General features: G+C 29.2%; 2 protein-coding genes across 2 annotated transcripts in view; both read left to right on the top strand.

Annotated features, from left to right (window-relative positions):
- The window catches only part of LOC124419258 (protein eva-1 homolog C-like), a 21306-nt gene extending 15176 nt beyond the window's left edge, over nt 1-6130 (top strand). Inside the window, exons 3-4 of the mRNA XM_046947890.1 lie at nt 4785-4952; nt 5961-6130. Of these exons, the coding sequence (XP_046803846.1) occupies nt 4785-4952; nt 5961-6130 (338 nt within the window). The remainder of the gene's footprint in view (nt 1-4784; nt 4953-5960) is intronic.
- A 3425-nt stretch (nt 6131-9555) lies between these two features.
- Nucleotides 9556-26986, top strand: part of LOC124419502 (RNA-binding motif protein, X-linked 2) — a 51419-nt gene continuing 33988 nt past the window's right edge. Inside the window, exon 1 of the mRNA XM_046949266.1 lies at nt 9556-9645. Within this exon, the coding sequence (XP_046805222.1) occupies nt 9632-9645 (14 nt within the window). The 5' untranslated portion in view covers nt 9556-9631. The remainder of the gene's footprint in view (nt 9646-26986) is intronic.

The raw sequence follows: 26986 nt of genomic DNA, 5'->3' as shown, positions 1-26986 counted from the left end.
AATACTACAAAACCCTGAATGATTTTAATATAGTATGACTTACGTTGGAGGAGATGACCGCTACTTAATGACAATCATAAAGTAAACTAAATCTTTACGAGGAAACCCCAATTTCGGGCCCCCATTGTTGGGCGCCATTTTGTCAAGACCTCCGGATGGTAAACTGATAGATAATATGATGGCAACGCTTATGTGGTGTAAACCCAGGTGGCAATGCTCAGAATAGCCGGTAGAGGTGGCGTAGGGTTCACCATCCTATTCCTCACGAAGTTCTTAAACAAAAAAAAAAGGAATGTACCAATCAAGATTCTTCCTCAATTTCGATCTCTCTTTAGTCTACTATTTTAACCTAATTCCTAGCCATCGCGACGTTGTGCCTACTGGTCAGCAGCGGATGTTGTGCTGCTTGGCCTGCCCTCCCTCTACCATGGCACATCTTTGGCCAGTTTAAATAGGATTTGCCCCTAACACTACCCCTACAGCCTGATTTTAAATTTTCACTTACCTCGTATTATTCATTCCATATTTGGTTCTGCTTCTCTTCACCAAACTATATTCGGGAACAGGATGCTCTTACAGCAAAGCGCGGACGTTAATTAGTCGTTAGTCTTGGTCTGTCTTTGTACAGTTGGTGCAGTCGGAAAGTTAATGGATTTTAACAGGGCGTAAATCTAGGCACAAACCAAACCCTAACCTGAGCTCAATCTAGGATAGGTTCTAAGGGCAACAACGGCCATCCAATTTTGGTAACAAAAATACAAAAAAATCTCTAATTCCCAAAAATTAAACCATTAAATTTTCCTTCCTGGTCCTGTTAGTATAGTCCAAAGATAGTCGTCCAGATATGTCCATTCTTGGTATGTAAATTCGTGGTTTAAATGTATATAGATTGGTGTTTCATGTTTTAATCAATGTTTTTAAGTGCAGATTGGCGTTTTTATATGATTTATGTGTTTTATATGTCAAGATTGTGTAACAATAATTAATTTTTAGATAAACGTTGTGTTTTATATGTAAATTGTGTTTGTAAAAATAACAAAATTTTTAATTTTTATGTGTAATATTTGTGTATTGTGTTATTTTTATGTAAATGTTTTGTTAAATGTCACATTGTTTTTTTTTCCTTTTTTTAAATCTTTTTTTATGTGTAAAATTTATGTAGTGTGTTGATTTGTGTTATATCGGTATCACTTTTTCTTTCTTTTTTTTTTAACCAAATGTCTTTTTTTCGAAAAAGGCACGTCTTCCTTCACCGACTCTCTTCAACCCAACCCACTCCAAAAAACTTCCTCTTCATTTGCTCCTCCTCTTAAAAATTTCTTTCCCGCGCTTTTTCATCATTTTCGCCATCTTTTTTCTTCTATCTGACCTTCAGTCAAACCCCCAAACAGCTGTTTTCAAGGTTGCATTCTATTGTAATTCTATGTTTTCGGTCTTCTTCTTATTATAATAGAATGCAACCTTAACCCGTTCAGGGAGAGTCACGACAAAATATATTTTTCTTTAGATGTATATATAAGAATCTATAAGAAACTTTTGGGCACTCCTGTTTTAAAAAGTAATAGAATTAAAAACATTAAAACAAAGATCAAAAAGACACGTGGTGTGTAACTTGCAGATAAATCGCCAAAAGTTTAAAAACGTAAAACGCGTTGCCGCCTTAACGCGTGTTGCGTACTTCATCACTTGACTGATTCGCCTTTGAAATTAAAGGTCGTCTTGGAAATTATAGGTCCAAACACATTCAATACTTTGACACAGGGTATACAGAGACATCACGAGCAAAAAGCTATTTCACTCTCTTTCGCACAAAACGATTTCAATGATTTTTTTAGCTGTATTTTATATACTTCTCACCAAACAATTTCAATATCAAACAGAAGCTGATTTTAGACTTTTTGAAATGTCAAAAGTGACATATCTGTATACTTTGTGACTTTGAGACGAATTGCGACTGACAGCTACGCAACGTTACAAAGGTAAATGTAGAATTACCCGAGCGTTGCTGTCCACGTACAGTAACGTACCGTTACCACGTTTTGTGCACTTATAGAACATTTAAAAACGTAACGCTTGTCTTGGAAATAAACTCAAAATAATTTAAGCTTTTAGACGTTTTTTTAATATAAAGGTAAATTAATTAGCAATAACTTGCCTTTTTTGTTATTTCTTTAAGACTATTTTATGTAGGTATTAAAAAAATGAAAAATTATAAAAAGCAAAATTAAATTACATAAATATTCTTTAAAATGGTAAAGTAGAAAAAGTGCCAAAATTAAAAATATATATGTATAAGTAATAGCGTTTAACCCATCAAGCGTTTTTTCCCTCTTGTTTTTTAAATTATTTTCAACTTTTTTTTAGAAAATATTGAAAAACTTAAAGCTACCTTTACTTGCATTTGCAAAATTGAAAGTATCGAGCTACATATATAAATTGCATTAAATACAAATCAATGATTTTAAAAATATACATTTTTAAACTAACGTCTGTATTTAATGAGATGGAGCTCTCAAATTTTATAACCATTAGAAAGCCGAAATTGTTGTCTACAAAATTTTATGTAATATGAAGTAACGTTATATCGATATATTTTTCAGATAACAGAGATAACGTCTGGTTCTATAATTATAATTAGAAAGTATTTTAAACAGTTTAACTTTGATTTGCTTTAACGTGGTTTCTATAATATTTTATGTATACACATTACTAACATCACATATGCATCCTAAAAATTAAAAGGTAAACAATTTATTAAATTTAAGCATAATAATATAAAAATTCAAATTTGTGCATACAAATAAAAAAAGTATGAAAAAAGGGAATTTGTACCACAGTTCTATTCTACATACAAAAGTGCCATTACTGTTCTACAAATGTCACGTAAAAACGTTATAAAATTCTATTTCGGTAAGCATTTTCATTGTATTTCCTTAATCAAAAACGATCAGCTGACACGTTTTCTTACAGTTACAGTACGTTGCGCTTGGGTAATTCTACCTTTGCCCAATTGATGCGTTGGCGAAGTATGAGAAACATATGACTGTTTTGTTTTATTTGCAATAATTTATTTATTAAAATAAAAAAAGTATATAAAATAACTTAATAAAATATATTTAAGCAACAAATTTAAAATGGGGCTTATCAACAAAAAAGGAAAACAATTATATTGACAGTTTTTTTGTTCACATTTTCTCTTTCTCTTGTTTTTCATATGCTAAAGTTGAATTTTTCCCTTTCCCCCTTTTCCTTTTTTTCCTTCATGCACAAGTTTAGCGTTTGATAGTGACCGCTCATATTTAATTACATACAGTAAACTCGAGCTGTCACTTGCAGTTCGACGAAAAGTATTGTATAGGCCCAAAAACATACAATACTTTGCGTCGAACTGGGACTAACAGCTACGCAACGTAAAAAAAGAAATGCCCAATAGTTGCGTTAATAAAGTATAAAGATTAATTAAATATGTTTAAATATAAAAATTTGATATTTGATATAAAAAATATTTAATTTAAAAATGGTGTTTTTCATAGGCATAAATCACAATTAAAAAGTATAAACAATATTGCTCCATCTCATTAAATACAGACGTTAGTTTAAAAATGTATATTTTTAAAATCATTGATTTGTATTTAATGCAATTTATATATGTAGCTCGATACTTTCAATTTTGCAAATGCATGTAAAGGTAGCTTTAAATTTTTCAATATTTTCTAAAAAAAAGTTGAAAATAATTTAAACAAGTAAGAGTTCTATATTCGGCTGTGCCGAATCTTATATACCCTTCACCATGATGTGTTTAAAGCCTTTTGTACCTTTTGAAGAACGAAAAAGTACCATTGAAACATTTAATATCATCTTTTTATCCCAATAGAATAAAATCTTTAAATATGTTGAATTAACCAGGAGTATTCAAAATTATAAAATATAACCTTTCTAACACAATCTTTCAACAGGAAATTTTGGAAGATTTGGTTCTTTTCTTTGTAATATATGTACATTATTATAAATATTGTTATTATTTTTTATAAAGATAAATGAAATTATAGTTGGCTTTATGATTTAGCGCGTTGATGATATTTTTTATTGCCTAAGGAAAAACAATATTTCCAGTTTTCAATTTTAATACAATAATTTTACATTTAACAAACCACACCAATAGAATGAGAAAACTTTATTGTAACAAATTAAATAAAAATCGCACCACATCACTTTTAATACAATTGACATTTTTATTTAATTGTATTTTGTGGACAGTTTAATATGAAAAAGAGGAAATTGAAAAATCTTCTTTAGAGATAAACATGTTAACTTTTTTTATTTTTATTTGCTTTCTTTAATTTCTGGATTTGCCCAAGGAGAAACAATACAAATAAATAAAATCGCACTTAAGAAAATGTGAAACGGAATTTAAGTTGAAAATTGGCAAATAAAAAGGATCTAAACGCTGATAACTGAGGTTCCTCTAAGCCCCATTTCACTTTAAAGTCTTTGAAAATTATAAGTTTTTTGTTTTTTGCTACTTGTTATGGAAATTTAATGAGAATAAAGACATTTTCTTTTTATTTTAGTATTTTTTATTTTGCTCATCTTCAACGCAAACTTACATAGATATGTGCATACATATATATTATATGCTTTTGCTTCTATACAACAAAACTTGTAGTTGCAAATGTTGTTTAGTTGGAAAAGAAAATTAAGTGTATGAAACTAATGGCTTCTCTAGCATTTTTCTATTTAATTCTTTTTTTATATAATTTTCGTTTTTTTTTCAATCTTTGCAGATGAGTTTCGTTCGAAAGTAGCTTGTGAAAATGACAAAATGCCACTTGAATGCAATCCTTATTCAAGGATTGCAATATACAGTGCTTCCTTTGGCTACATAGAACGCGAAAGTGTACAATGCCCGCATAACAATTCACAAAACGCTCCAGACACAAATGCTAAACAGAGTAAGTACTTGATTATACTACAATATATTCAAAATATTTGATTATAAGGGTGTTTTTAACTTTTTAAAAATTGTGTTTCGGGTTAATGTAAAGCATCAACTGAAATTTATATGATATATAAGTTAACTTGTTCGTCATTTCTACGGAAACATAAGTGAATGTCAAATATCTTGGCATAACTTTAGACTCTAAGCTACTCTAAGTGTATCCGGCGTACACTCATGTACACCACGGTCTTAAGAGCTATTTTGACATACAGTTGTTTGTTTGCTGGAGAGCGGTGGACATACGACTCGCCTTTCTATTCTAAACAAGATAAAAAGATCTTACAATTACTGGCTCTATAAATTACCCCCATCAGGCCACTCCAAAGACAATGCTAAATATAACTTCCCTTATAACACACCACACTACAAAAGATAGCCAATAATGGGGCAAGAAACGATCTCAATAAACACTGATGGTTCAAAAACAGAAAGACCTACAGGACCTAGCCGATGAACTAGACTTTTTCTTGTCTCTTTAACTACCCAATACTTGCACTACCCGATATCCGCAACCCACAAAACCTAATCAATCTATCATCCATTTAATAGGAATCTTCAAGTGTAAATTTTAATATGTAACAATAATGATAGAACCAAAGTGATAAAACCAAAAATTCCCAATATTAAAAAAGTTTAAAAAACACCCTAATCTGCGTACAATCTGTACAAAGAAATATGCAATTAAGGTTGCCACCTTAATTTAGTCAGACATATCAACGCACTCACACACATACATTCATATATGTAGTAAAATATTACACCATAATTGTACGAGTCAATGAATAAGAAGAAGAAAAGAATACAAGATGGAAAATTCTTATCAAGTCATTGTTAAAATTACATTTTAGTCGGTGTGTGTGAGTGTTAGTGTTAGTGTTGCATGGAATAATGTTTTCTACTTTTTTAATTCTCTTTATATTTATTTGCTCTTCTTTGTGTTTTTCATTCAACAACTATTTAGCTTGCCTGGTTTCTTATGCTACGGAGACTGTTATGCAAATTTGTCACGGGCGACGACGTTGCTCTATAACTGCGGATGCTGGTACTTTCGGCAGACCCTGCAAAAACGATATACCCATGCATTTAAAGGTCGTTTATACTTGCAGTAAGTACTATGTAATATATACGTAAATTATTTAAATCTACATTCATGCAAGTGTATTTTGACTGTTTGACTATCATTTTAAAATTTTTGAGTATAAAAACTTTTGTTACGTTATACCGACTTATGGCAAGTACTCAGGAAAAAAAATCTATATACAGTTCGATTTGTCTATTGATACCCTATTGATCACATATTACAGTTTTGCTTCTCAATATTTTTAATTTTTTAAGCATAAACACCTTTGTTAAATTTGTAATATCTTCAAAGTTTGTTACATCACAGCATCTCATAGAAAGTACTTCGAAGAATACTTAATACTTAGATCGATTCGTTTTTCGATTCGCTATTAATAACACATTTCAGATTTAGTGCTCAAAGAGGATCTTAGTTTTTATTTCGATATTTCAATATTTCACAAATATATCAATGAGTTTGTTATGGTTTGTTATCTTTTTGTTTACGGTTTTTATGTATTTTCTTCTTTGTTTATATTTGTTATGTACTTATCTACACGTGGACAAAAATGTACCTTTCCGTGCAACTCTGAAAAAAGTTTGACAAAAATCAACCTGTTTGTTTTCTTCTTGTACGTTTAAAAGTCTACTTTTACTATTTTGTAAATAGTAGACTTTTCGACTTTTTCCGACTTCTCGACTTTTTTCGAATAGTTTCGACTACTTTCGATTTTTTTCCACTATTTTCGATTTTTTTTTTACCATTTTCGACTTTTTTTCGTCTATTTTCGACTTTTTGACTATTTTCGACTATTTGAAACTTATCGACGATTTTAGACTTTTTTCGATTTTCAACTATTTTTGACTGTTTGACTATTTTTGTCTTTTTTTGACTATTTGACTATTATTGTCTTTTTTCGACTATTTTAGACTTTTTCCCACTTTTTAACTATTTTTGACTATGTTCGACTTCTCTCGACTTTTCGACTAATTTCGATTTTTTCCGACTATTTTCAACTTTTTCGGACTTTTATATACAAAGTCGACTTTTCGACTTTTTTCACAGACGATTGTCGAGTTATCGACTTTTTTGGATCAAAATAGTCGACTTATACCCGTCAGTGTACACTTAATAAGGTAGCCTCGTCCGCACAGCTGATCATCAGCTTTTACAATCTTATCTGTCAAAATTCTTGTTTGTTTACATAGAAAAAAAATCGCAAAAGGTGTAAAAATTTTAAAAAGTGAAGAAAATTATGGTTTTAAAGGAGTTTTCTAGGACAATCGTGATTAAATGTCTTTGTTATCCTTCTCTCTTGATAAAAAAAGAAAATCTTTAGCTCCGGCATACGTTCCAAATCAGTTTCAACTATTTTTAACACGACTAATCACTTTTCACAAAAAACACGTTTAATTCGGAAAATTGGTCTTCCCAATAGATATAGTTATGATTTTCAGACATTCCACGTTTAATTAATATAATATATTAATATTAATAGTTAAAAATTTAAATAATTGCTAAAAACTCATATTTTTATTGTGTTTATTTGTTGCTTTTTCATTTTACACACACAGCTTTTTTTGACAGATAGGATTATTCTACAATAACAAATCGCCTGTTGTTTTTGTATTGTTGTATTTGTTGTAGCGACGAGGCTACCTTATTAAGTGTACACTGATACCCGTTAAGAAAACAAGCTATTAAAAAACAGTAATCCGTAACAGCTGTTTTTGATTTGTTATATGGTGAGTTTTATTAAAAACATTAAGTTTGTGTGTGGCTAATTTGACGATTTTTCGATAAACTTTCAAAATAAAATATTTTTTTATAACTTCTGGAACAAATATAAATGAAACAAAATATTTATTAAATATATTTATTTTAAATCTTTCGATTTGCGTTCAAACTTTTTTAGTATAGCAGACCTTTCATTTTTCGAATAAGAATTTTTACCACAAAAATTTACATTTTTAAAGGATAGAAAATTGACAAAGAATTTATAAAGTAAATAATTAGGTTAAGAAGGGTTATGCACCAGCAAAAGCTGCATCCCCTCTGGGAAACCGTAAGGTCCATTGTGATTCCCTTCATGGAGAGTGAAGATCTTAAGATAAAGAAACAAAAAACTAGAATAAAAACAAGAAATGTAATAAGTAGAGAGGAGACATGAATGAAAACAGGCCGATTCTCAAGGGGTTTCCACCTAGAAGATTTACTTCTAAAGAAGTAAAGTAAGAAAAAATTAGTCTCCTTATAAAACCTAGTCGAAAAAATGACTAATTCCCTTGATAAAACCTAGTAGACTATTTCTCTTCATCCTCGTATATTACTGTCCCATTTGCTGACAAATGCCCTAATTGAGCAATTCCCTATTAGCATCCTTATCTGAATCCTTAGACAGTGTCTATCCAGTCTAATAAGTATCATATCAAGTGTTGGCCGTAAGGCCATTAAAATTTTGTAATTCAATGTACTAGTTCAGGACAGGTTTATGATGTCACGGATTCTTTTGAATGCCAACATATAATAGTTACAAATGGATGGTTTTACAATCCTTCCCCTGTCATCTACATATCGAATCTAATTTAGCTAATTCGTTTGCTACCAATTACCACAATGCAGTGCCCCGGCTAATGGTCTAATGGTAAACAGTACCATAACTTCCCTAAGGGAATAAGTAAGTATGAAAAAAAGTAAATAATGAAAACGAGTTTTTGCGTCTTTTCCACTTGCAGAAACACATATTTGTAAACAAAAATAACTCACCACACCAAAAAATTTTTATTTTCATAAAACAGCTGTTACGGTTTGTTTAATTTTTCGTCGAATTGTTTTCTTTATGTGCGTTTATTTTTTTATTGTTTTATACCAATAGTGTTATTTTATTCCCTTTTTTGTTCTCATAAGGATGGATTTTTTTAACTTTTCATTAGATTTTGCGTACGTAAAGTGTGATCGCGAGAAGACTTGTTATGTTAATATTTCGATTTGGAAAAGTCTGTAAGTCGACTCTTATGACTTTCCGACTTTTTTCAATTAGTCGATTGTACGAATTTTTATATATTTTTAACAGGCACCCTATTTTAAGCGATTTTTGCAACACATTTTTCGTTTTCAAGGAGTTGATATTACTGGTTTTACTTAAAAAACAATAAATAAATATTTATTGTTTTATTTTTCGTCGGGTTGTTTTCTTTATGTGCGTTTATTATTTTATTGTTTTATACCAATAGTGTTATTTTATTCCCTTTTTTGTTCTCATAGGGATGGATTTTTTAACTTTTCATTAGATTTTGCGTACGTAAAGTGTGATCGCGTGAAGACTTGTTATGTTAATATTTCGATTTGGAAAAGTCTGTAAGTCGACTCTTATGACTTACCAATTTTTTTCAATAAGTCGATTGTACGAATTTTTATATATTTTTAACAGGCACCCTATTTTAAGCGATTTTTGCAATACATTTTTCGTTTTCAAGGAGTTGATATTACTGGTTTTACTTAAAAAACAACAAATAAATAAATAAATAAATAAATAAATAAATAAATAGGGACTGTATTTAATTTGGTTTTAAATGAATCCTTTAACGTAAGTTGTTTTTCTGAAGCTCTTAATTATTTTGATATGAGACATATTCTAAATAATCTCAGTGGGAGTTTGTCCATCTCATGTGCCTATAGTACGTAAAATGTAACAAACTTCCGGGAAATAATCATCAGCATAAAACAAAAAGAAAGTTAAAATTAGTTTTATATTATAAATATTTCCATACATACATACAGTGTCTCTCATAAGAATTCGAATTTAGGTATAATAATCAAATATAACCAAATTTAATAACATATTTTGTATGCAAAGTTAATAAATAAATTTGTTAAATTCACTAGACAGTCCTTAGCTTTGATATTACGCTTTTTAAAACTTTAAAAATTCACATTTACTTAAATTAATTTAGCTTTATTTAAAAAAAGTCCATAAAATTACCTCACAAAAATATACGATTTTTTCTGTATTTCATATTTGACTATATTATACGAAACACAAAACTTAGAATCGAATGTTTTTTTGCTAAAAAATTTTAAGGGGTAACTATCAACCGAATCGATATAATTTTGGATCATTTGGTCCATAATTGTACCATCTTTTTATGTAATATCATTAAAATGGCGGTTTTTGGCAATATTTTTTCTCCTTTTTCCCAGAGATAAAACCAAAATTTGTTATTGGGATTTAATATACCCCTTGGGGTATCTAAAAATAATATTTTTTATTACAATAATCTGTATTTAAACGTTGCAAGATATATTATTGGAATCATTCTTCCATCGCTAATTCAATTTACTGGAATTCAAGTCCATTTTTTAATACTAGGGTCAAAAATTTTCGGTGAAACTTGTCTTCTATATATTGTTTTAGATATCAGCTGTTATACATTTTAAGTTTTCAATATATTGTGGAAGTTTATAACTCCAAAGCATGCCTCAAAGAAACGCCATTCAATATAGTGGAATCATTCTTTTTATAATCAATGGCCTCTAGGCTGAATGTCACCATATCATTATGGTCTAACTCAAAAATATTGATATCTGTTTATATATTATTTACTATGATCAAAATAAGCCCAAAATTTTTAACATACAGTGTTGTTGTAATGGGCAACATAATCGTGAATGTTATGAGTAGTAAAAACTAAAATCCTGTATAGGATGACGTTTTGTTAAGGCATGTTTTGGAGTTGTACACCGCTACGATGTCTTGAAAATTTAAATTATATTAATGCTAATATCTACAATTATATATACTAGCCAACTTTGTCGGAAAATATCGATCCTAGTGGTACGAAAAGGGACTTAAGATCCAGATAATTCAATTAGAAACAGAAGAACGATACCAAAAATATATCATGGAATGTTTAAAAAAATCCTTATAACAAAGATTATTATTTTTAGATACCTGAAGGAATCTATTAAATCCCAATATTAAATTTTGGTTTTATCTCTGGAAAAAGAGAAAAATATGGCAAATATGGTCAAAAATCTTAATTTGTGATATTATATGAAAAGGTACGAATACTCCAAAATTGTGGACCAAATGGTCCAAAAATATATCCATTCGGTTGATAGTTACCCCTTAAAACAATTTTTAGCAAAAAAACATTCGATTCTAATTTTTATGTTTTGTTATATATAGTCAAATATAAAATACAGAAAAAATTCGTATACTTTTGTGAGGTATTTTTATGGACTTTCTTTAAATAAAGCTAAATTAATTTAAGTAAATGTGAATTTTTAAAGTTTCAAAAAGCGTGATATCAAAGCTAAGGAATGTCTAGAGAATTTAACAAATTAATTTATTAATTTTGCATACAAAATATGTTATTAAATTTAGTTTCTTTTTATATTATACCTAAATTCGATCAATATTTTATAATTCTAAATAAAATTTACACAGTACTCCCCAAATAGAAGGGGTTTCCGTAATGTAGTTTTTGTATATCAATACAAAATTAACAAAAACCCAGACTATTTTTGTTATAATATATAGATATATACCTCACTAAACATTTTTTCTAGATCCAAATCCATTGATTATCTAATATATCATGTATCCAATTCAAAATTACTTATTATTTTCGAAATTTAATCAAAGAAATGATAGATTTCATATTGATAAATTCTTATAGGTATATAGGATAATAAATCGGTTAAGAAATGTCCAAATTTAGTCGTTTCACTACTTCTAATATATAGGAGTAATAAAAATATTAAATTTTATAAAATAATGCATTGATATTAAAAAAATGAACAAAAAACCTAAAAAGCAAAATACTTTATTGACCTAAAAAACAATACGTACACATTTATCTCGTTAATTAACATCACGATTTTACTTTATATGTCAGAAAATTAAAATATAAGATATTCTTTAAAAATACAACAAGGAAATTGCTTTATTTTGCTAAAAATAATTGTTCAGATAAAGCTTTTTCTTAAAATTTTGAAAAAATTTACATACTTAATTGATTCACTGTATGTATTTCCACATGTAATTTACATATGCAATGTTTGATATGTATCAGACGATATGTACAACTTTTGCTGATGGAAATACAGTACATATGTATACTACATGTCGTCTAATAGCACCTTTGCCCCTCATTCCGTTAATATTTTTATAGGAACTTCTTACTTAAAGCACTTGTGGTACTTACTATAAGAAAAAAACGAAGTAGGCTGCATTTACCATTCCGATTTTTATGAAATTTGGTTGGAGTAAATTAAGTCTACAAAATTAAATTTCAATTTAAAAGTGAAATTGCAACTTAAAATTTTGCAATTTAATATTTTGAATAAACAGATGCTGTGATAATAATTCGGAATTCTGAGATAAACCAAAATATATTTATTAGTATTAATCTAAATGAAATTTTTAAGTAACATAGCTAAGAAAAATGAAAACTGAATAATTCGAAATCAAATGATGACTCGCAAAAATAAACATTACCAAAATCATGGAAATTGTATTCCCTACAAAAGTTGTAATAAAATCGTAAGACGAACAATAATTGCGATACATGCAAGATTTGACCCTTGACTTCTACTGTATCATTATGACCGCGACTTTTAGTTCTTTATTTAGATTTTATGGATTAAGCTGAAAATGAGGTTTTATTTTATCTCGTTAAATTCTTAATTTTAGCCAGTTCTTTTGCGAATGTGAATGATTGCCTTTACAATCATTCACATCTCTAGACGGTATAATAATTGGTCAAATATACCCCATAACGTCTCTTAACTCATATTTCGAAAGAAATCTTCAAATCTGTGCATAAAATGGGAGAAAATTTCTATATTAAAAACTGTTTTCCAAAAAGTCCTAAATGGAGTTTTTTTTTTTTAATTTCGCTAAAGTGCATAAAAAATTGAGTGATTTTTCAAAATACGTCTTAAATATATTAGTAAACGAATCCGCTAAATAACAGCTAAATTAAAATGTTTTTTGTTATTCTGAAAACTTTGGTTAAATTCACATAATACTAATATTCATAACGGACGAAATGTACATTAAGGATATAACTATTGACATTTGTTGCATATATGCAAATTGGCATAGCATAGTCGAATAGACCATTGAGAAAAATGTGAGAAATTACGTCATCGAATGTCGGTTTTTTTTGAAGGCTCCATAACTAACTGAATTAGGTATGCCTTTAAGAATTTAGCTGTTTAATGCCAGTAAAATATGTCTATAAGAATTGAAGATTTGGTCAAAGCAAATATTATCAACAAATTATAGTTATGGAATTTTTGATTAAGGGATGTCAAATAGTATATTTGCGTAACAATCAAAAAGTCCATAGATATAGGCAGTGATGAGTCGTGATATGATAAACGTATATGAGAACCCCTGAATTTTTTGGTGTATCACTGTGAAATTATTTACACAAAACCAAAATTAACATTTTCTCAGTAATTTTTTTATATCCAGCTTTTTAAAACCTAATGTCCAGCATTTTGCGAATCGGAATCTGGCAAGCCTAGCCTGATGCGCTCCTGATATATTATAAATATTCTATAATGTTTTTATTAAAAATTAATTTTAAAATTATGTTTTAATGTGTTGCTTTAGTTTTAACCAATTCACATTAAATTTAAATTGTTTTAGTGTCCTTGCATCATAAGTACCCCAGCAAAAATAAAGCGAAGTGCTTTCGAAAGAATAACATTTATCACTACTTCAAACGTTGCAATTACTGAATTTTTTACCTTCTGTGGGAGTAATATTTAATTACTTTTGAATTAGCAAAATAATTGTATTTTTTCCAGATAATTTTTCTACTAATTTAAAAAAAGGGTTGAGTTTATTAAAAGTTAACTCGTTTTTATTTATCAGGATACATTGTATATAAAAAATAAAATATCTTGTAGTAGTTTTAATTTGACACTTCAAAATTCTTATAAATAATTTTGAATAAGTGGTCATTTTTAAAAAGTAATATGGAATGTCCTAATAAAAACAAATGTTGTGTTGTTTGTGGTTTATTTGTAATTAAGAAAAAATGTAACAAAGGCTTTTGTGGATAAGTATGAACAATATTTTTTATTAAACATGGTTCCAAGGCATTCAGAATGGGGCAGAATGGAAATTTTTTTGGAAATAAATCTGGCATTTCTAAACGGCTGATCCGATCGGGATAAAATTTGGCGTGAGAATAGCCAAGGAGTATTCGAGTTTAAGTTTTGAAGATGAACCCAGCAGATGCCCCAGGGACGGAGCTGTGGCGTCTCAAAATAGGGTACCTACGACATGTAAAACTAGTGCCATTTTTTCACCCAAATTCAAAGATTATTATTTATATTTTCTGAAAGCGCTCGACGAGATCTTGAAAAACATGCTTGGACATACTACTTATCTCTTATAATATCCGAGTTATAGGCATTTAAAAATTTAGTGATACAAAACCTTGGTCCGACTTTTTTTGAATACCGGGCGTAATTTTGGACCAAATGGACTAAATTTTTTCTTGTTAGTTAGACAACAAAATTTCCAATAATATACAAAAAATTTCAGATCAATATCATTTACAGATCCAAAAATATACGTTTTTAAATTTAAAAATTCAAAAAATTTTAGATTTTTGCCTTTTTTTGCCCAAAATGTGTCTTAACTCTTTTATTAATAAAATAAAATTTTCTTTAAGAACATATAACAATTTTATAGTTTTCTAAAAGGTATCTTCACTTTGGCGTAAAAAACTTGTCCTATTTTTTGAAAATGTTGCCACTGCGTCCTTCCGAATATGACCTATTTTTTATCAAAACTTCAACTTTGGGCGACAAGTTCTAAAATCACAAAGCTGGGATCAGAAAACTGAAAGCAGTTTTGGAAATGACAAATTTAACAAGCGTTGAAGATTTCATTGAGTTTTGTTCATAAATAAAGATTTTGTCATATATTACATATTTGTTAAATTTCTAAAATTATTTATTATTATTATTATTATTATTCTATTATTTATATAAAAATTTTAATAGGGTCGCAGATAGCTACAACAATTTAGTCCATATTTATCCCTTAATATCTTTTTTTAGTTAGATATGGAAATTCTCGACCCTTTACAAAAAATTTGAAGCCAATATCTCAATTACATTCAAAAATATGTTCATTTAAACCTGTATCCTTTAATTTCATATTTTTCATATTTTAGTATTAAATATGACAGAACATGTTTAAATCTTATATTTACCTATTTTCTATTTGTTTGCTTATCCTTATAATTGAAAGGTCCTATTATGCTTAAATTTTCAGAAATTTATAACTATTTTTTACCTAAATTTTTTCGACAGATCATTTCGTTCTGTTTCGTTTATGATCATGTAGGTAAAAATATACAGGTAATGATAATTTCGATTCATTCACTAATAAGAAATATCAATGAGTGAATTACAATGAAGATTACATTAAAGTACGAAGAGTTGTGTTCCGTTTTATGGAGTGTATCTTCAAAAGGGCCAGAAAGAATTGAAGACATTTCAAATTATATAAAAACTACATATAGTAGAAAAGTAGACAAAACAGGCATATCAAAAATTGAAAACTTTTAAAACTTTTTGATGTAAAAAGTAAGTCTGTGGATGGAAATCAAAAGAAATTTCGATTAAAATTTTGTAGTTGGATGGAAACTACTACGGAAATCTCAACTTACAACACATCAGCAGGAGCGCCTTGCAATTCATACGAAGACTTATGTTCAAGGTAAAAAAAAGAGGGTCACACAAAACTTTTTTCAATCTCAAACAAAATTTCCAATAATATACAAAAAATTTCAGATCAATATCATTTACAGATCCAAAAATATACGTTTTTAAATTTAAAAATTCAAAAAATTTTAGATTTTTGCCTTTTTTTGCCCAAAATGTGTCTTAACTCTTTTATTAATAAAATAAAATTTTCTTTAAGAACATATAACAATTTTATAGTTTTCTAAAAGGTATCTTCACTTTGGCGTAAAAAACTTGTCCTATTTTTTGAAAATGTTGCCACTGCGTCCTTCCGAATATGACCTATTTTTTATCAAAACTTCAACTTTGGGCGACAAGTTCTAAAATCACAAAGCTGGGATCAGAAAACTGAAAGCAGTTTTGGAAATGACAAATTTAACAAGCGTTGAAGATTTCATTGAGTTTTGTTCATAAATAAAGATTTTGTCATATATTACATATTTGTTAAATTTCTAAAATTATTTATTATTATTATTATTATTATTATTATTCTATTATTTATATAAAAATTTTAATAGGGTCGCAGATAGCTACAACAATTTAGTCCATATTTATCCCTTAATATCTTTTTTTAGTTAGATATGGAAATTCTCGACCCTTTACAAAAAATTTGAAGCCAATATCTCAATTACATTCAAAAATATGTTCATTTAAACCTGTATCCTTTAATTTCATATTTTTCATATTTTAGTATTAAATATGACAGAACATGTTTAAATCTTATATTTACCTATTTTCTATTTGTTTGCTTATCCTTATAATTGAAAGGTCCTATTATGCTTAAATTTTCAGAAATTTATAACTATTTTTTACCTAAATTTTTTCGACAGATCATTTCGTTCTGTTTCGTTTATGATCATGTAGGTAAAAATATACAGGTAATGATAATTTCGATTCATTCACTAATAAGAAATATCAATGAGTGAATTACAATGAAGATTACATTAAAGTACGAAGAGTTGTGTTCCGTTTTATGGAGTGTATCTTCAAAAGGGCCAGAAAGAATTGAAGACATTTCAAATTATATAAAAACTACATATAGTAGAAAAGTAGACAAAACAGGCATATCAAAAATTGAAAACTTTTTAAAACTTTTTGATGTAAAAAGTAAGTCTGTGGATGGAAATCAAAAGAAATTTCGATTAAAATTTTGTAGTTGGATGGAAACTACTACGGAAATCTCAACTTACAACACATCAGCAGGAGCGCCTTGCAATTCATACGAAGACTTATGTTCAAGGTAAAAAAAAGAGGGTCACACAAAACTTTTTTCAATCTCAAATGAGGAAATTGCTGATACATTTAACGAAATGCTGAAAAAGGAAAACCAACCTATGGATGCCGTACATATTGCAACTATTCTTCCTAATGCATCACCAAAACGACTTAAGTGAATTGTGGAAAGTATACCAACTCCAACATCACGATCAAATTTTACTGAAGAGGAAGCAATAGCGCTTATGTTGGAACTGAGTCTCAGTCGAAATAAGTACCAAATATTAAGGAAAGCTCTGCATGAAAGGGACACAATATATTACCATCATACAAGGCGATCCAGGAAAAAAAACAAACTATCCTACCATCACCTATTGCTGTTAATGATGTGGAAGCTTGTATTGATATATCATCTTTGCTCGAAAACACAGCATCAAGAATTGTGTCAGACTTTTCAGAAGACCAACTAAGGAAAATTCATAACTGTGATGTTGTCTTAATGTGTAAGTGGGGATGTGACGGTTTATCAGCACTTCCAGAATACAAACAAGCTTGTGGCAGACTACTTGTGTATTTATGTCATCATTAGTGCCATTACGAATTCGTTCATATTCCCTTAATCCATCATCGTCAAGCATCGGAAATTCATTTGAAGATATATGGATCAATACAACTCAAAAAATTTTTGTAGACCCATTGGATTTTAATATATAAAGGAGTCAAAGAAAACAACAAAAGATTTATTGGAATATTTAAAAGATGAAATAAATGCACTGGAGCCCATTTGCATAAAAATAAAGGAATTCTCTATTAACGTATCATATCAGCTAACCTTAACAATGATTGATGGAAAGGTCAGCAATGCCATAAGAGCAGAATCCAAGAAGAATTTAATGTTCAGATGGGATTAAACATCGACAAACCACTTCCAAGTTGCTGTAGTACAAATGACGGCAATACGGCGAGAAGGTTTTTTTGTGATTTTGAAATTACTTCAAAAATAACTGGAATCGACAAGGAGTTGCTTCGAAGAGTGAACACTATTTTAATGGCACTGAATAGTAAACATAAAATTAATGGAAATCGATTTGGGGAATATACATCCGAAATTTCTAAATTACTTTTATCTCTGTATCCATGGAGGGAACTAACACCAACAGTACACAAAGTATTGTGTCATGGTCAAATAATAATTGAATCGAATATTCTTCCACTTGGAGAGTTAACAGAATAAGCCCAGGAACCGAGGAATCGAGATTTTAAGCATGTTGAACTTTTCAGCTCAAGAAAATGCTCCAGGCAATCACAGAATGAAGCTATTTTTAATAGTTTACTTCTATCTTCTGATCCTGTTCTTTCAACTATGCGAAAAAGATGGATTTGTTATGAAACTCTATCATCTCAAAACGAGGAAGATTTAAAGGACTTATATTACCTTCTGGATATGTATACCGATGTGACAGATTATTTTATAGAAAATAAGTAGTGTTAGGAATTAACTATATAAGTAGGTTGTAAGAATTAATTGTATTATGTTTAAGAGAAACAGTTCAAATAAAAAAAGCTATTATACTAACTGATCATATTGTATTAAATTGTGTTTTATATTTCGGTGGGCGGGAAAGGCGGTTTGTGTGGGGTGATTTAAGTGTTGTTGTGCGTGGCTCATAATAAAATAATATTTTTTTATTGTATATACAATGTTATAGTCTTTAATAAAATAATTAACAAAATAATTTTTAATAATTGTCCAAATATTTTATTCAACACCAAATGTATGTTCTGTCATACTTAATACTAAAATATGAAAAAGATGAAATTAAAGGACACAGGTTTAAATGAACATATTTTTGAATGTAATTGAGATATTAGCTTGAAATTTTTTGTAAAGGGTCGAGAATTTCCATATCTAACTAAAAAAAGATATTAAGGGATAAATATGGACAAAATTGTTGTAGCTATCTGCGACACTATTAAAATTTTTATATAAATCATAGTTTTAGAAATTTAACAAATATGTAATATATAACAAAATCTTTATGAACAAAACTCAATGAAATCTTCAACGCTTGTTAAATTTGTCATTTCAAATAAGAAAATGTAAAAAAAAGATTGAAAAGGTCAAAGGGCATCCCGCAATTCCCAAAAATAGGAATGAAAATCCCAAAAATGGGATTTTTTACATTTTTGTCCATAGGGTCCACATTTCTTTCAGGGCTGGGAAAATACTTTTAGAGTAAATAGAAAACATATTGAGGTTTCCAAAACTGCTTTCAGTTTTCTGATCCCAGCTTTGGGATTTTAGAACATGTCGCCCAAAGTTGATGTTTTGATAAAAAAATAGGTCATATTCGGAAGGACGCAGTGGCAACATTTTCAAAAAATAGGACAAGTTTTTTACGCCAAAGCGTTCTGCGTAAAGATACCTTTTAGAAAACTATAAAATTGTTATATGTTCTTAAAGAAAATTTTACTTTATTAATAAAAGAGTTAAGACAAATCTAAATTTTTTTGAATTTTTAAATTAAAAAACGTATATTTTTGGATCTGTAAATGATATTGATCTGAAATTTTTTGTATATTATTGGAAATTTTGTTGTCTAACTAAAAGAAAAAATTGAGTCCATTTGGGCCAAATTTTATCCCGATCGGATCAGCCGTTTAGAAATGCCAGATTTATTTCCAAAAAATTTCCATTCTGCCCCACCGTGGCATGGTATATACCAGAAGTTGTGTGTAATTATTATTACAAGGGGTTACTATGATCGAAGCAGTTCCCAATAAAATATGTGTACCCAGTAATTTGGTTGAAGCGGAATGAGCATTCGCCCGATTTATGTTACAAAATCAGCGGCTGAAGAATCAAGAAAGATCGAAAGAGATTCGCACAATTCCATGTGATGATTTAGAATTACTGAGTATCGGCTCTGAAATTAATAATAAATTGGGACTTATAAGAAATTTTGTTCGTGACGTTAACAGTGCAGCTATGGTGCACTTGAAAAAAAAACTTCCCAAACTAAGCGAAGCAAAGATTGACGCAGGTAGATTCGATTACTAAATACTTATATTATTGTATTACCCAAAGTAATCATTTACACTTTAAGGTATTTTTAAAGGACCCCAACTAAAAAAATTGTTAAATTGCAAGTAATTTCCAAACCTTCTATAACATATTGAAAAAAATAGTTGCAGGAGTTAAAATGCCATAATAGAAAATTTCTTAGGTAATAGAAATCTGAAAACTGCGAAGAAATCGTCCGCAATCTCGTTCGTAACTTCGGTGAAATGGATATGAATATGTCACTGAAAATACACTTCTTAGATAGGCACCTAGATTTTTTCCCCGATAATTTGGGTCATTTAAATGACTAACATGGGGAACGATTCCACCAGTACCTAGCAATTATTGAAAATTGGGAATTTGTTAGAATTATACTAAAATATGAAAGAATAAAATTTAAGTAACTCTTTTGTTTCATTTCCAATGATTGTCTTTTTTTATTTGATACCAAAGGTTTAAAATTGTTAAGCCTTAATTCAATTTTTTAAATCAAATTAAAATTTATTACTTCACCAACAAAAAACAATCCCTAAATTATAAATAAAATTTAAATAAATTAAATATAGCCCCCATTTATATTTACATAAATGACAAATTTACTCGAATCATATTATTTATAAAGTTTTTTAAAAAATTATAAAGTTTTTGGAAAATTTTAATAATACTTTTCAAATATAATTTCCATTCGAAAAAAGTTTGAACATATACGTATAAACAGAATTATAAATGTATCAAATTTGAAATTTCAAATTAAAAAATATATTTCCAAAATAATTGCTATCATGATTGAATTAGAATTTTCAACTGATGAATCCATCGGTGATAAAAATTATGTGGTTCCTAGACAAAAGCTAGAAAAGTTATACGAAACCAAATATAACAACTGATATACATATGTATTATTTAAGAACTATTTTCAAATTAAACATTTATTTGAACAATCCTAATATACACATGTTTTAATATTTGTCAAATAAATTATAATTTATTTTTGGAATATGAATGGAATGATAATGAAAACTTACAGAAAACTTACTTTAAAGCGTATAAATCCTTATACTGCAGTAAATGCAATAAAATACTTAAAAACTATGATTAATCAGAGTCCCTCTACGTTAAAGTTTTCAGATGGTTTGAGAAAGAAAACTTAGCACCACAAAAGGCGTTCCGTGGCTCATTCTTTAGCGTTAGGGACCGATTCTGTTCTGAGCAAACTTCAACGGACTTGTTATGTTTTATGATCATAAACTTATGGTCACATACTATGTATCTTTATTTGCAGCAATATTGTTATAACTAAAAAATAGAAAAATTTTCTTGTGCCCACAACTTGAGATTATTATTAGTCAGAATTATCATTCTTATTATACAAACTTATAAATATCAACTGTAAACTAGGTTATTTAAAACTTATATGCAAAAACTTTTTTATATAGAGATTAAAAACATAAAAATTTGTAAACCTTTCAAGTTGAAATTTTAGTTTTTGAGATACAACACTCTGGCTGCAAAGGAAAGATTTTTCATTCAGTCTACTACAAAATGAATTTTAGAAAAATTTCTTAATTCAATTTGAAGTAGATTTGCATTAAAGAAAAATTGAATCATTCATAGTAGAATGTAATTCAAACATGAATGAATTCTGTATATGAATGAATTAAAATAAACTGAAAGTCTTTGAATTAAGCTATTGAATTAATTCCCGAGAATTAAAAAAAGGATTGGAAGATTAAACTTTATATTTCTGAATTCAGATTTTGGTGAATTAGGCTCAAATTGAATTGATTATTTCGAAGCTCTGTTTGATACACATATTGACAAACATTTATAAAAATATTTATTTAATTTTTTATAAATTTGTACATCCTGAAACTTTGAAGTCCTTTAAAAAGAAGAAAAGAACAGAAAATTAAAAACTAACGCAGATTTACTATATACGATCTCAAGTTTCAAGTCCAAAAACTACTATATAATATTAATGAACTTAATATGTCTTTTCCTGTTTAGGCTTAACTTATAAAGCTATAAGAACGAAATTTAAGCATGTGTTAAAGTATATGCATGGTTTCAACATATATTTTTTTAGAAAAATATATTGGAAATTCTCAAGGATATAAAAGGATACATTTTTCAAAGGACATTTTTTACAACTTTTCGACCTGAAAAGTAAAAATAAAAACATTATCTACTTCTAGAAATTGTCCCCTTTCATTTGATATCCATATAGAGAAAAACTAATGAGTAGAACTATTTAAAACAAATTTTAAGAAATTTCTATATCCTTAAAACTTTGAAGTCCTTTAAAAATGAGAAAAGATCACAAAATGAAAAACTAAAAGCGCAGTTCTACTATATATGACATTAGATTTCATATGTATATGGTCCCGTTCAAGTCCAATAATTGCTGTCGCACGGTGTTATAATTTATAGCATATTGATATTTTTTATAACAGGAGCACATCTGGAAAGCCTTCATGGCAATTGCTTGATTCTTTAGAATGTTCCATGGGTATTTTACACTAACGGTTCTTAAATGGGGGTCCGCATGGTCCGTAGTAATCCATGAAAATTATATTTATTTACACATGTTAGAAATATTAATTGCTTGATTCTTTGAAATGTTCCATGGCGAAGACGAACCAAGAAAATTATATTTATTTACACATGTTAGAAATATTAATTGCTTGATCCTTTGAAATGTTCCATGGGTATTTTACACTAACGGTTCTTAAATAGGTGTCCGCGGACCCCTAGTGGTCCGAAGTAAAATCCTATGTGGTCCGCGAAGACGAACCAAACAAGTAATATTTATTTACACACGTTAGAAATATTAAAAATGTAAAATATTTTTTATAAATACTAAATTACACAATTTTTGTTTAATAATTTTACATTTGTTGGTGACTTTTTATACCCTCTACCACCATGGTGATAGGGCAGTGTCACACGTTCAATACATATCGTAATATTTGCTGTATTGTGATACGTATTGAACGTATAGCATGTAATATTGACGGATCGTGTTCATTTCACAGAAAACCCCAATTTTCTGAAATCCAAAATTCTTATTAATATTTATAATGGATCACGTGATAAATATTGAACGTATAGCATGTTTTGTGATATCAATCACGATACATTTGTAAAATTCGAAAAAATAAATTAAAAAAAAACAAAAGTATTTTTTTTTAAATGTTAATAAAAATTTAAAAGATAATACATTTTTTTTCAAACAAAGATATTCCCGGAAATAAGTTTATCGTTAATAACTCCGAAAATATGTCGGTATAAACACAGTTTATATTTCTAAAGAAGATTTCTATTGGTCCACAATTGAGCAAGGTTCCCATAAAAGGTCCACTTCCGAAAATCACTTAAACGCACGTACATATTTCATTCAATTATAAAGTTATAGGGTTAAAATTTAACTTGAATATGGTTTTGTAAACATAAATCATTCTACTAATTTCTTTCCGGATCGGTCCATTATTGGACATAGGTCCCATAGGAGGTCCACTTGCGAAAATCACTTACACGCACATATTTCATTGATTAATTAAGTTATTTTGATAAAATTCGACACGAACAAGTTTTGTCTTATATTAATCACCGTACAACATTTGCTAAAATCTTTCCGAACTGGACTAATATTGATCATAGATCCTATTTAAAATCAGCAACATTATTTCAGAAATCACTTAAACGAATTTAGTTCATTATAAATATTGACGTTGGTATAAAGCTCGGCGGGAATATATTTGTAAATATACAAATCATTCTCCTAATTTTTTTGGGTATCTGCATGATCGGGCCATAATAAGTCATATAATCCGTACAAAACTCACTTAATATACTTTTTCAGGACCTAATCAAAATAAAGAATTACGTGATTTGTAATTTTTATTGCATGTATATGTACTGAAATAAAAGCTTTTATTTCAGACAGATAATGATCTGCCTTATAATTAAATCCTGAACCACATTTCATAAAAAGTTTGTTAAATTGTAAGCAAATGTATTCTTGTCACGCCCATAGAATTAAACATCATGTTAACAATTCAACATAGAAGTCATTTTATCTTTAAAACCGTAAATTTGAAAACATCTCTGAAATACTAAATATTCTCTGGATTTTCGGATGAAAAATTATTAAAAACAATAAAATAACAAAACATGTATGTGGGTACGCGAAGTAAAAACGATGGGAACCGCCGTTTTAGACTCTTGAAAACATATTCCTGGTGCCACTTGTTTCAGAAAATATAAGTGCAAAATAACGTAACAAACACAACTTGAACAAATAAGAGAGCGATATTCGGCTGTGCCGAATCTTATATACCCTTCACCATAGTGTATTTAAAACATATTAGTTTTATAAAATTTATTACATTTTCCCGACTATATTGTTATAGCAATAGCAACCAAATAAAACACAAAAAAATCACAAGGCAATTACACCAACAGGAATCTAAACATATGAAACGAAATACACAAAAATACAAAATACCCAACGCAATGAAACAATCAGATATCCAAAAATACGAATCAGAATACACCAAAAAAAAAAAAAACAATATACATAGGGCAACGATACCCACAGACATCCAAAAATACATACTACATAAATTCCGAACAAATACACTATATCCTGTTGTGTACTCCTTTTCTTGAAAAATTTTGTTCTCCGAATGTTTCCTCAGTTCCCTGGAAGTAAATCTTAAGAATCTTTTAATTAGTGTTTGTCAGGCATGTCATTTCCAAGATACTTGGATCTAACATCGACCAACGCTTATCAGTGGCGAAGAAAGTGCTCCAGAGTTTCACTGTTCTCCCCACATGTACCGTGGTACTTCTCGAAATCATATGTTCCTTAGCATGTAGTTGATCCAATTGCGGAGCATCCGGCCAACTTAAAACTGTCTAGATATTGGATAAGAGTATCAGTGTGCACGTTATTGTAGGCGCTTTCGATTCCAATGCATACCTCCAGTGTATACTGTGTGCCATCGAAGGATTTACCTAAGGATTCACTTTTAAGCATACTATCTATCAGTTCCAAGGTTTTTTACTATGGAGGACTTTGGCTAATTGGTCGATAGGACTTAAATGTCGCATGTCTAAGTTTTATTGGTTTGGGTATAAATAGTACCCTTTTTATCCTGCCATTTTATAGGGAAGTTGCCATCATAACCTATTACAATTTCTTTTTTGTGCCTCTACAACCAGTACCATCAGATCCGACGTTGTTGGTAGTGTCGGAAATTCGATTCGAGGTATATGTGTCTAGCTGAGAGGTTTTCTCCTTTTGACATAAAATACATGCTCGGGCGAGACCCTGCATCAGCGTAGAAAAGTTAGAAATTTACATGATTTAATCCAGAAACCATGTTGCGAATTGTCTAACGATTAAAGATATATGTATTTTACCTGTGTTGATTTTAAAAATCAGAGCGTTGGTAGCCTTCTCGCTTCGATGGGGGTTTATTTGGATAACCTCAATCATGGTCATCCATTAAATTGTCTTCCCGCGAGTTGTTTTTCACCTATTCGCTCTTTGGCTCCTCCGGGTAGCCTGAATTGGCTATTGATGCAGTGGGTACTATTGAATTCACTGTGATGTCTTTATCTGGGATAGAAATAGCAGTCTTTGTAATTGACAACTTCCAAATTTTGAAAAGCACTGCTGTTCGGTCTTCTGGCGAGTAAGTGATTTCCTCCTCGCTTTTACTCCTCAACATTACCAGTAATTTTTCCAGGTTCACCAAATTCTTTAGGGTGCTAACTTCCCCGAATTTTCGGACTTTGCTTTTTGCTTCTGCTTTGGATACAATTTGCAGAACAGCTTTAAGCAAAACTGTAATTTGAAACCAGATAAAGAAATACACTACAAATTACATATTCAAAGTACAAAAGATTTTAGTGGAAAACTAATGAAATAAAACTTGTCATTGAAAGAATGTGGTTTATTTTTGTCTAGTTGTAAAAAATGAACATCCCTCCAATGGCAAGATGGTACTTGTTTTGCATTTGAATTAATAATCGTTTTTGCTACATAAATATTTGTGAAATGAAAATGCCTATAACTTTGTTATATATTTTAATATGACTTTTCTAGAAGATAGATTTAAAAAAATGTAAAGAAAATATAATTTTCGAAGAATACATAGGCCACTATCGGAGCTGCTGTGCGCTCCTTTTCATGTACTGAATGTATTTTTCAGTCGTAATTCAGAATATTGACGAAAATTGGTTGCAAAATTTCGTTTCATAGTGCACAATAAACATTTATGCATTGCAAATTATTATTAAATCTCCGATTTTTATTTTCATTTCATGGTACTTTCACGATATAATTTCACTATTAATGAGTTAATAAAGCTTTTTTGTCTACACAAGTCAATGAAACCAACAGAATCCAAACACACGAAAAAAACACCGCAATGAAAGCAACATACATCCACACATACATCCTTTTTCCAATACACATTGTTGTTGTTGCTTATTTATCAAAGCGTGAAAAATTCTTTTTTGATAAAATTTTCAGAGGTTGTCTCGGATATTTCTTAGACCACCGGTATTTATTGACGGATTTTGCTTTTTAAAAGCAAGTCTGACAGGATTATTGAAGATTTGGATCTCGAAGATATCTGGGGTCTTTAGAAAACTGATTTCAACAGACACACATGGCTTAATCGACTCCGTTATCTATAGGATTTAGAATATATATACTTTATAGAGTCGGAAAATGATATTGTGGAAATTACAAACGGAATAACAAACTTATATATACTTTTCTCACGTCGGTGAGGGGTATAATATTTTTCATTTAAAATTCCAATACGAAATTGTATTTATTTATGAATTTTTA

The sequence above is a fragment of the Lucilia cuprina genome, chromosome 4 (assembly GCF_022045245.1).
Source record: "Lucilia cuprina isolate Lc7/37 chromosome 4, ASM2204524v1, whole genome shotgun sequence".
NCBI classification, from domain to species: domain Eukaryota; kingdom Metazoa; phylum Arthropoda; class Insecta; order Diptera; family Calliphoridae; genus Lucilia; species Lucilia cuprina.
This window is presented reverse-complemented; position numbering and strand designations above follow the sequence as displayed.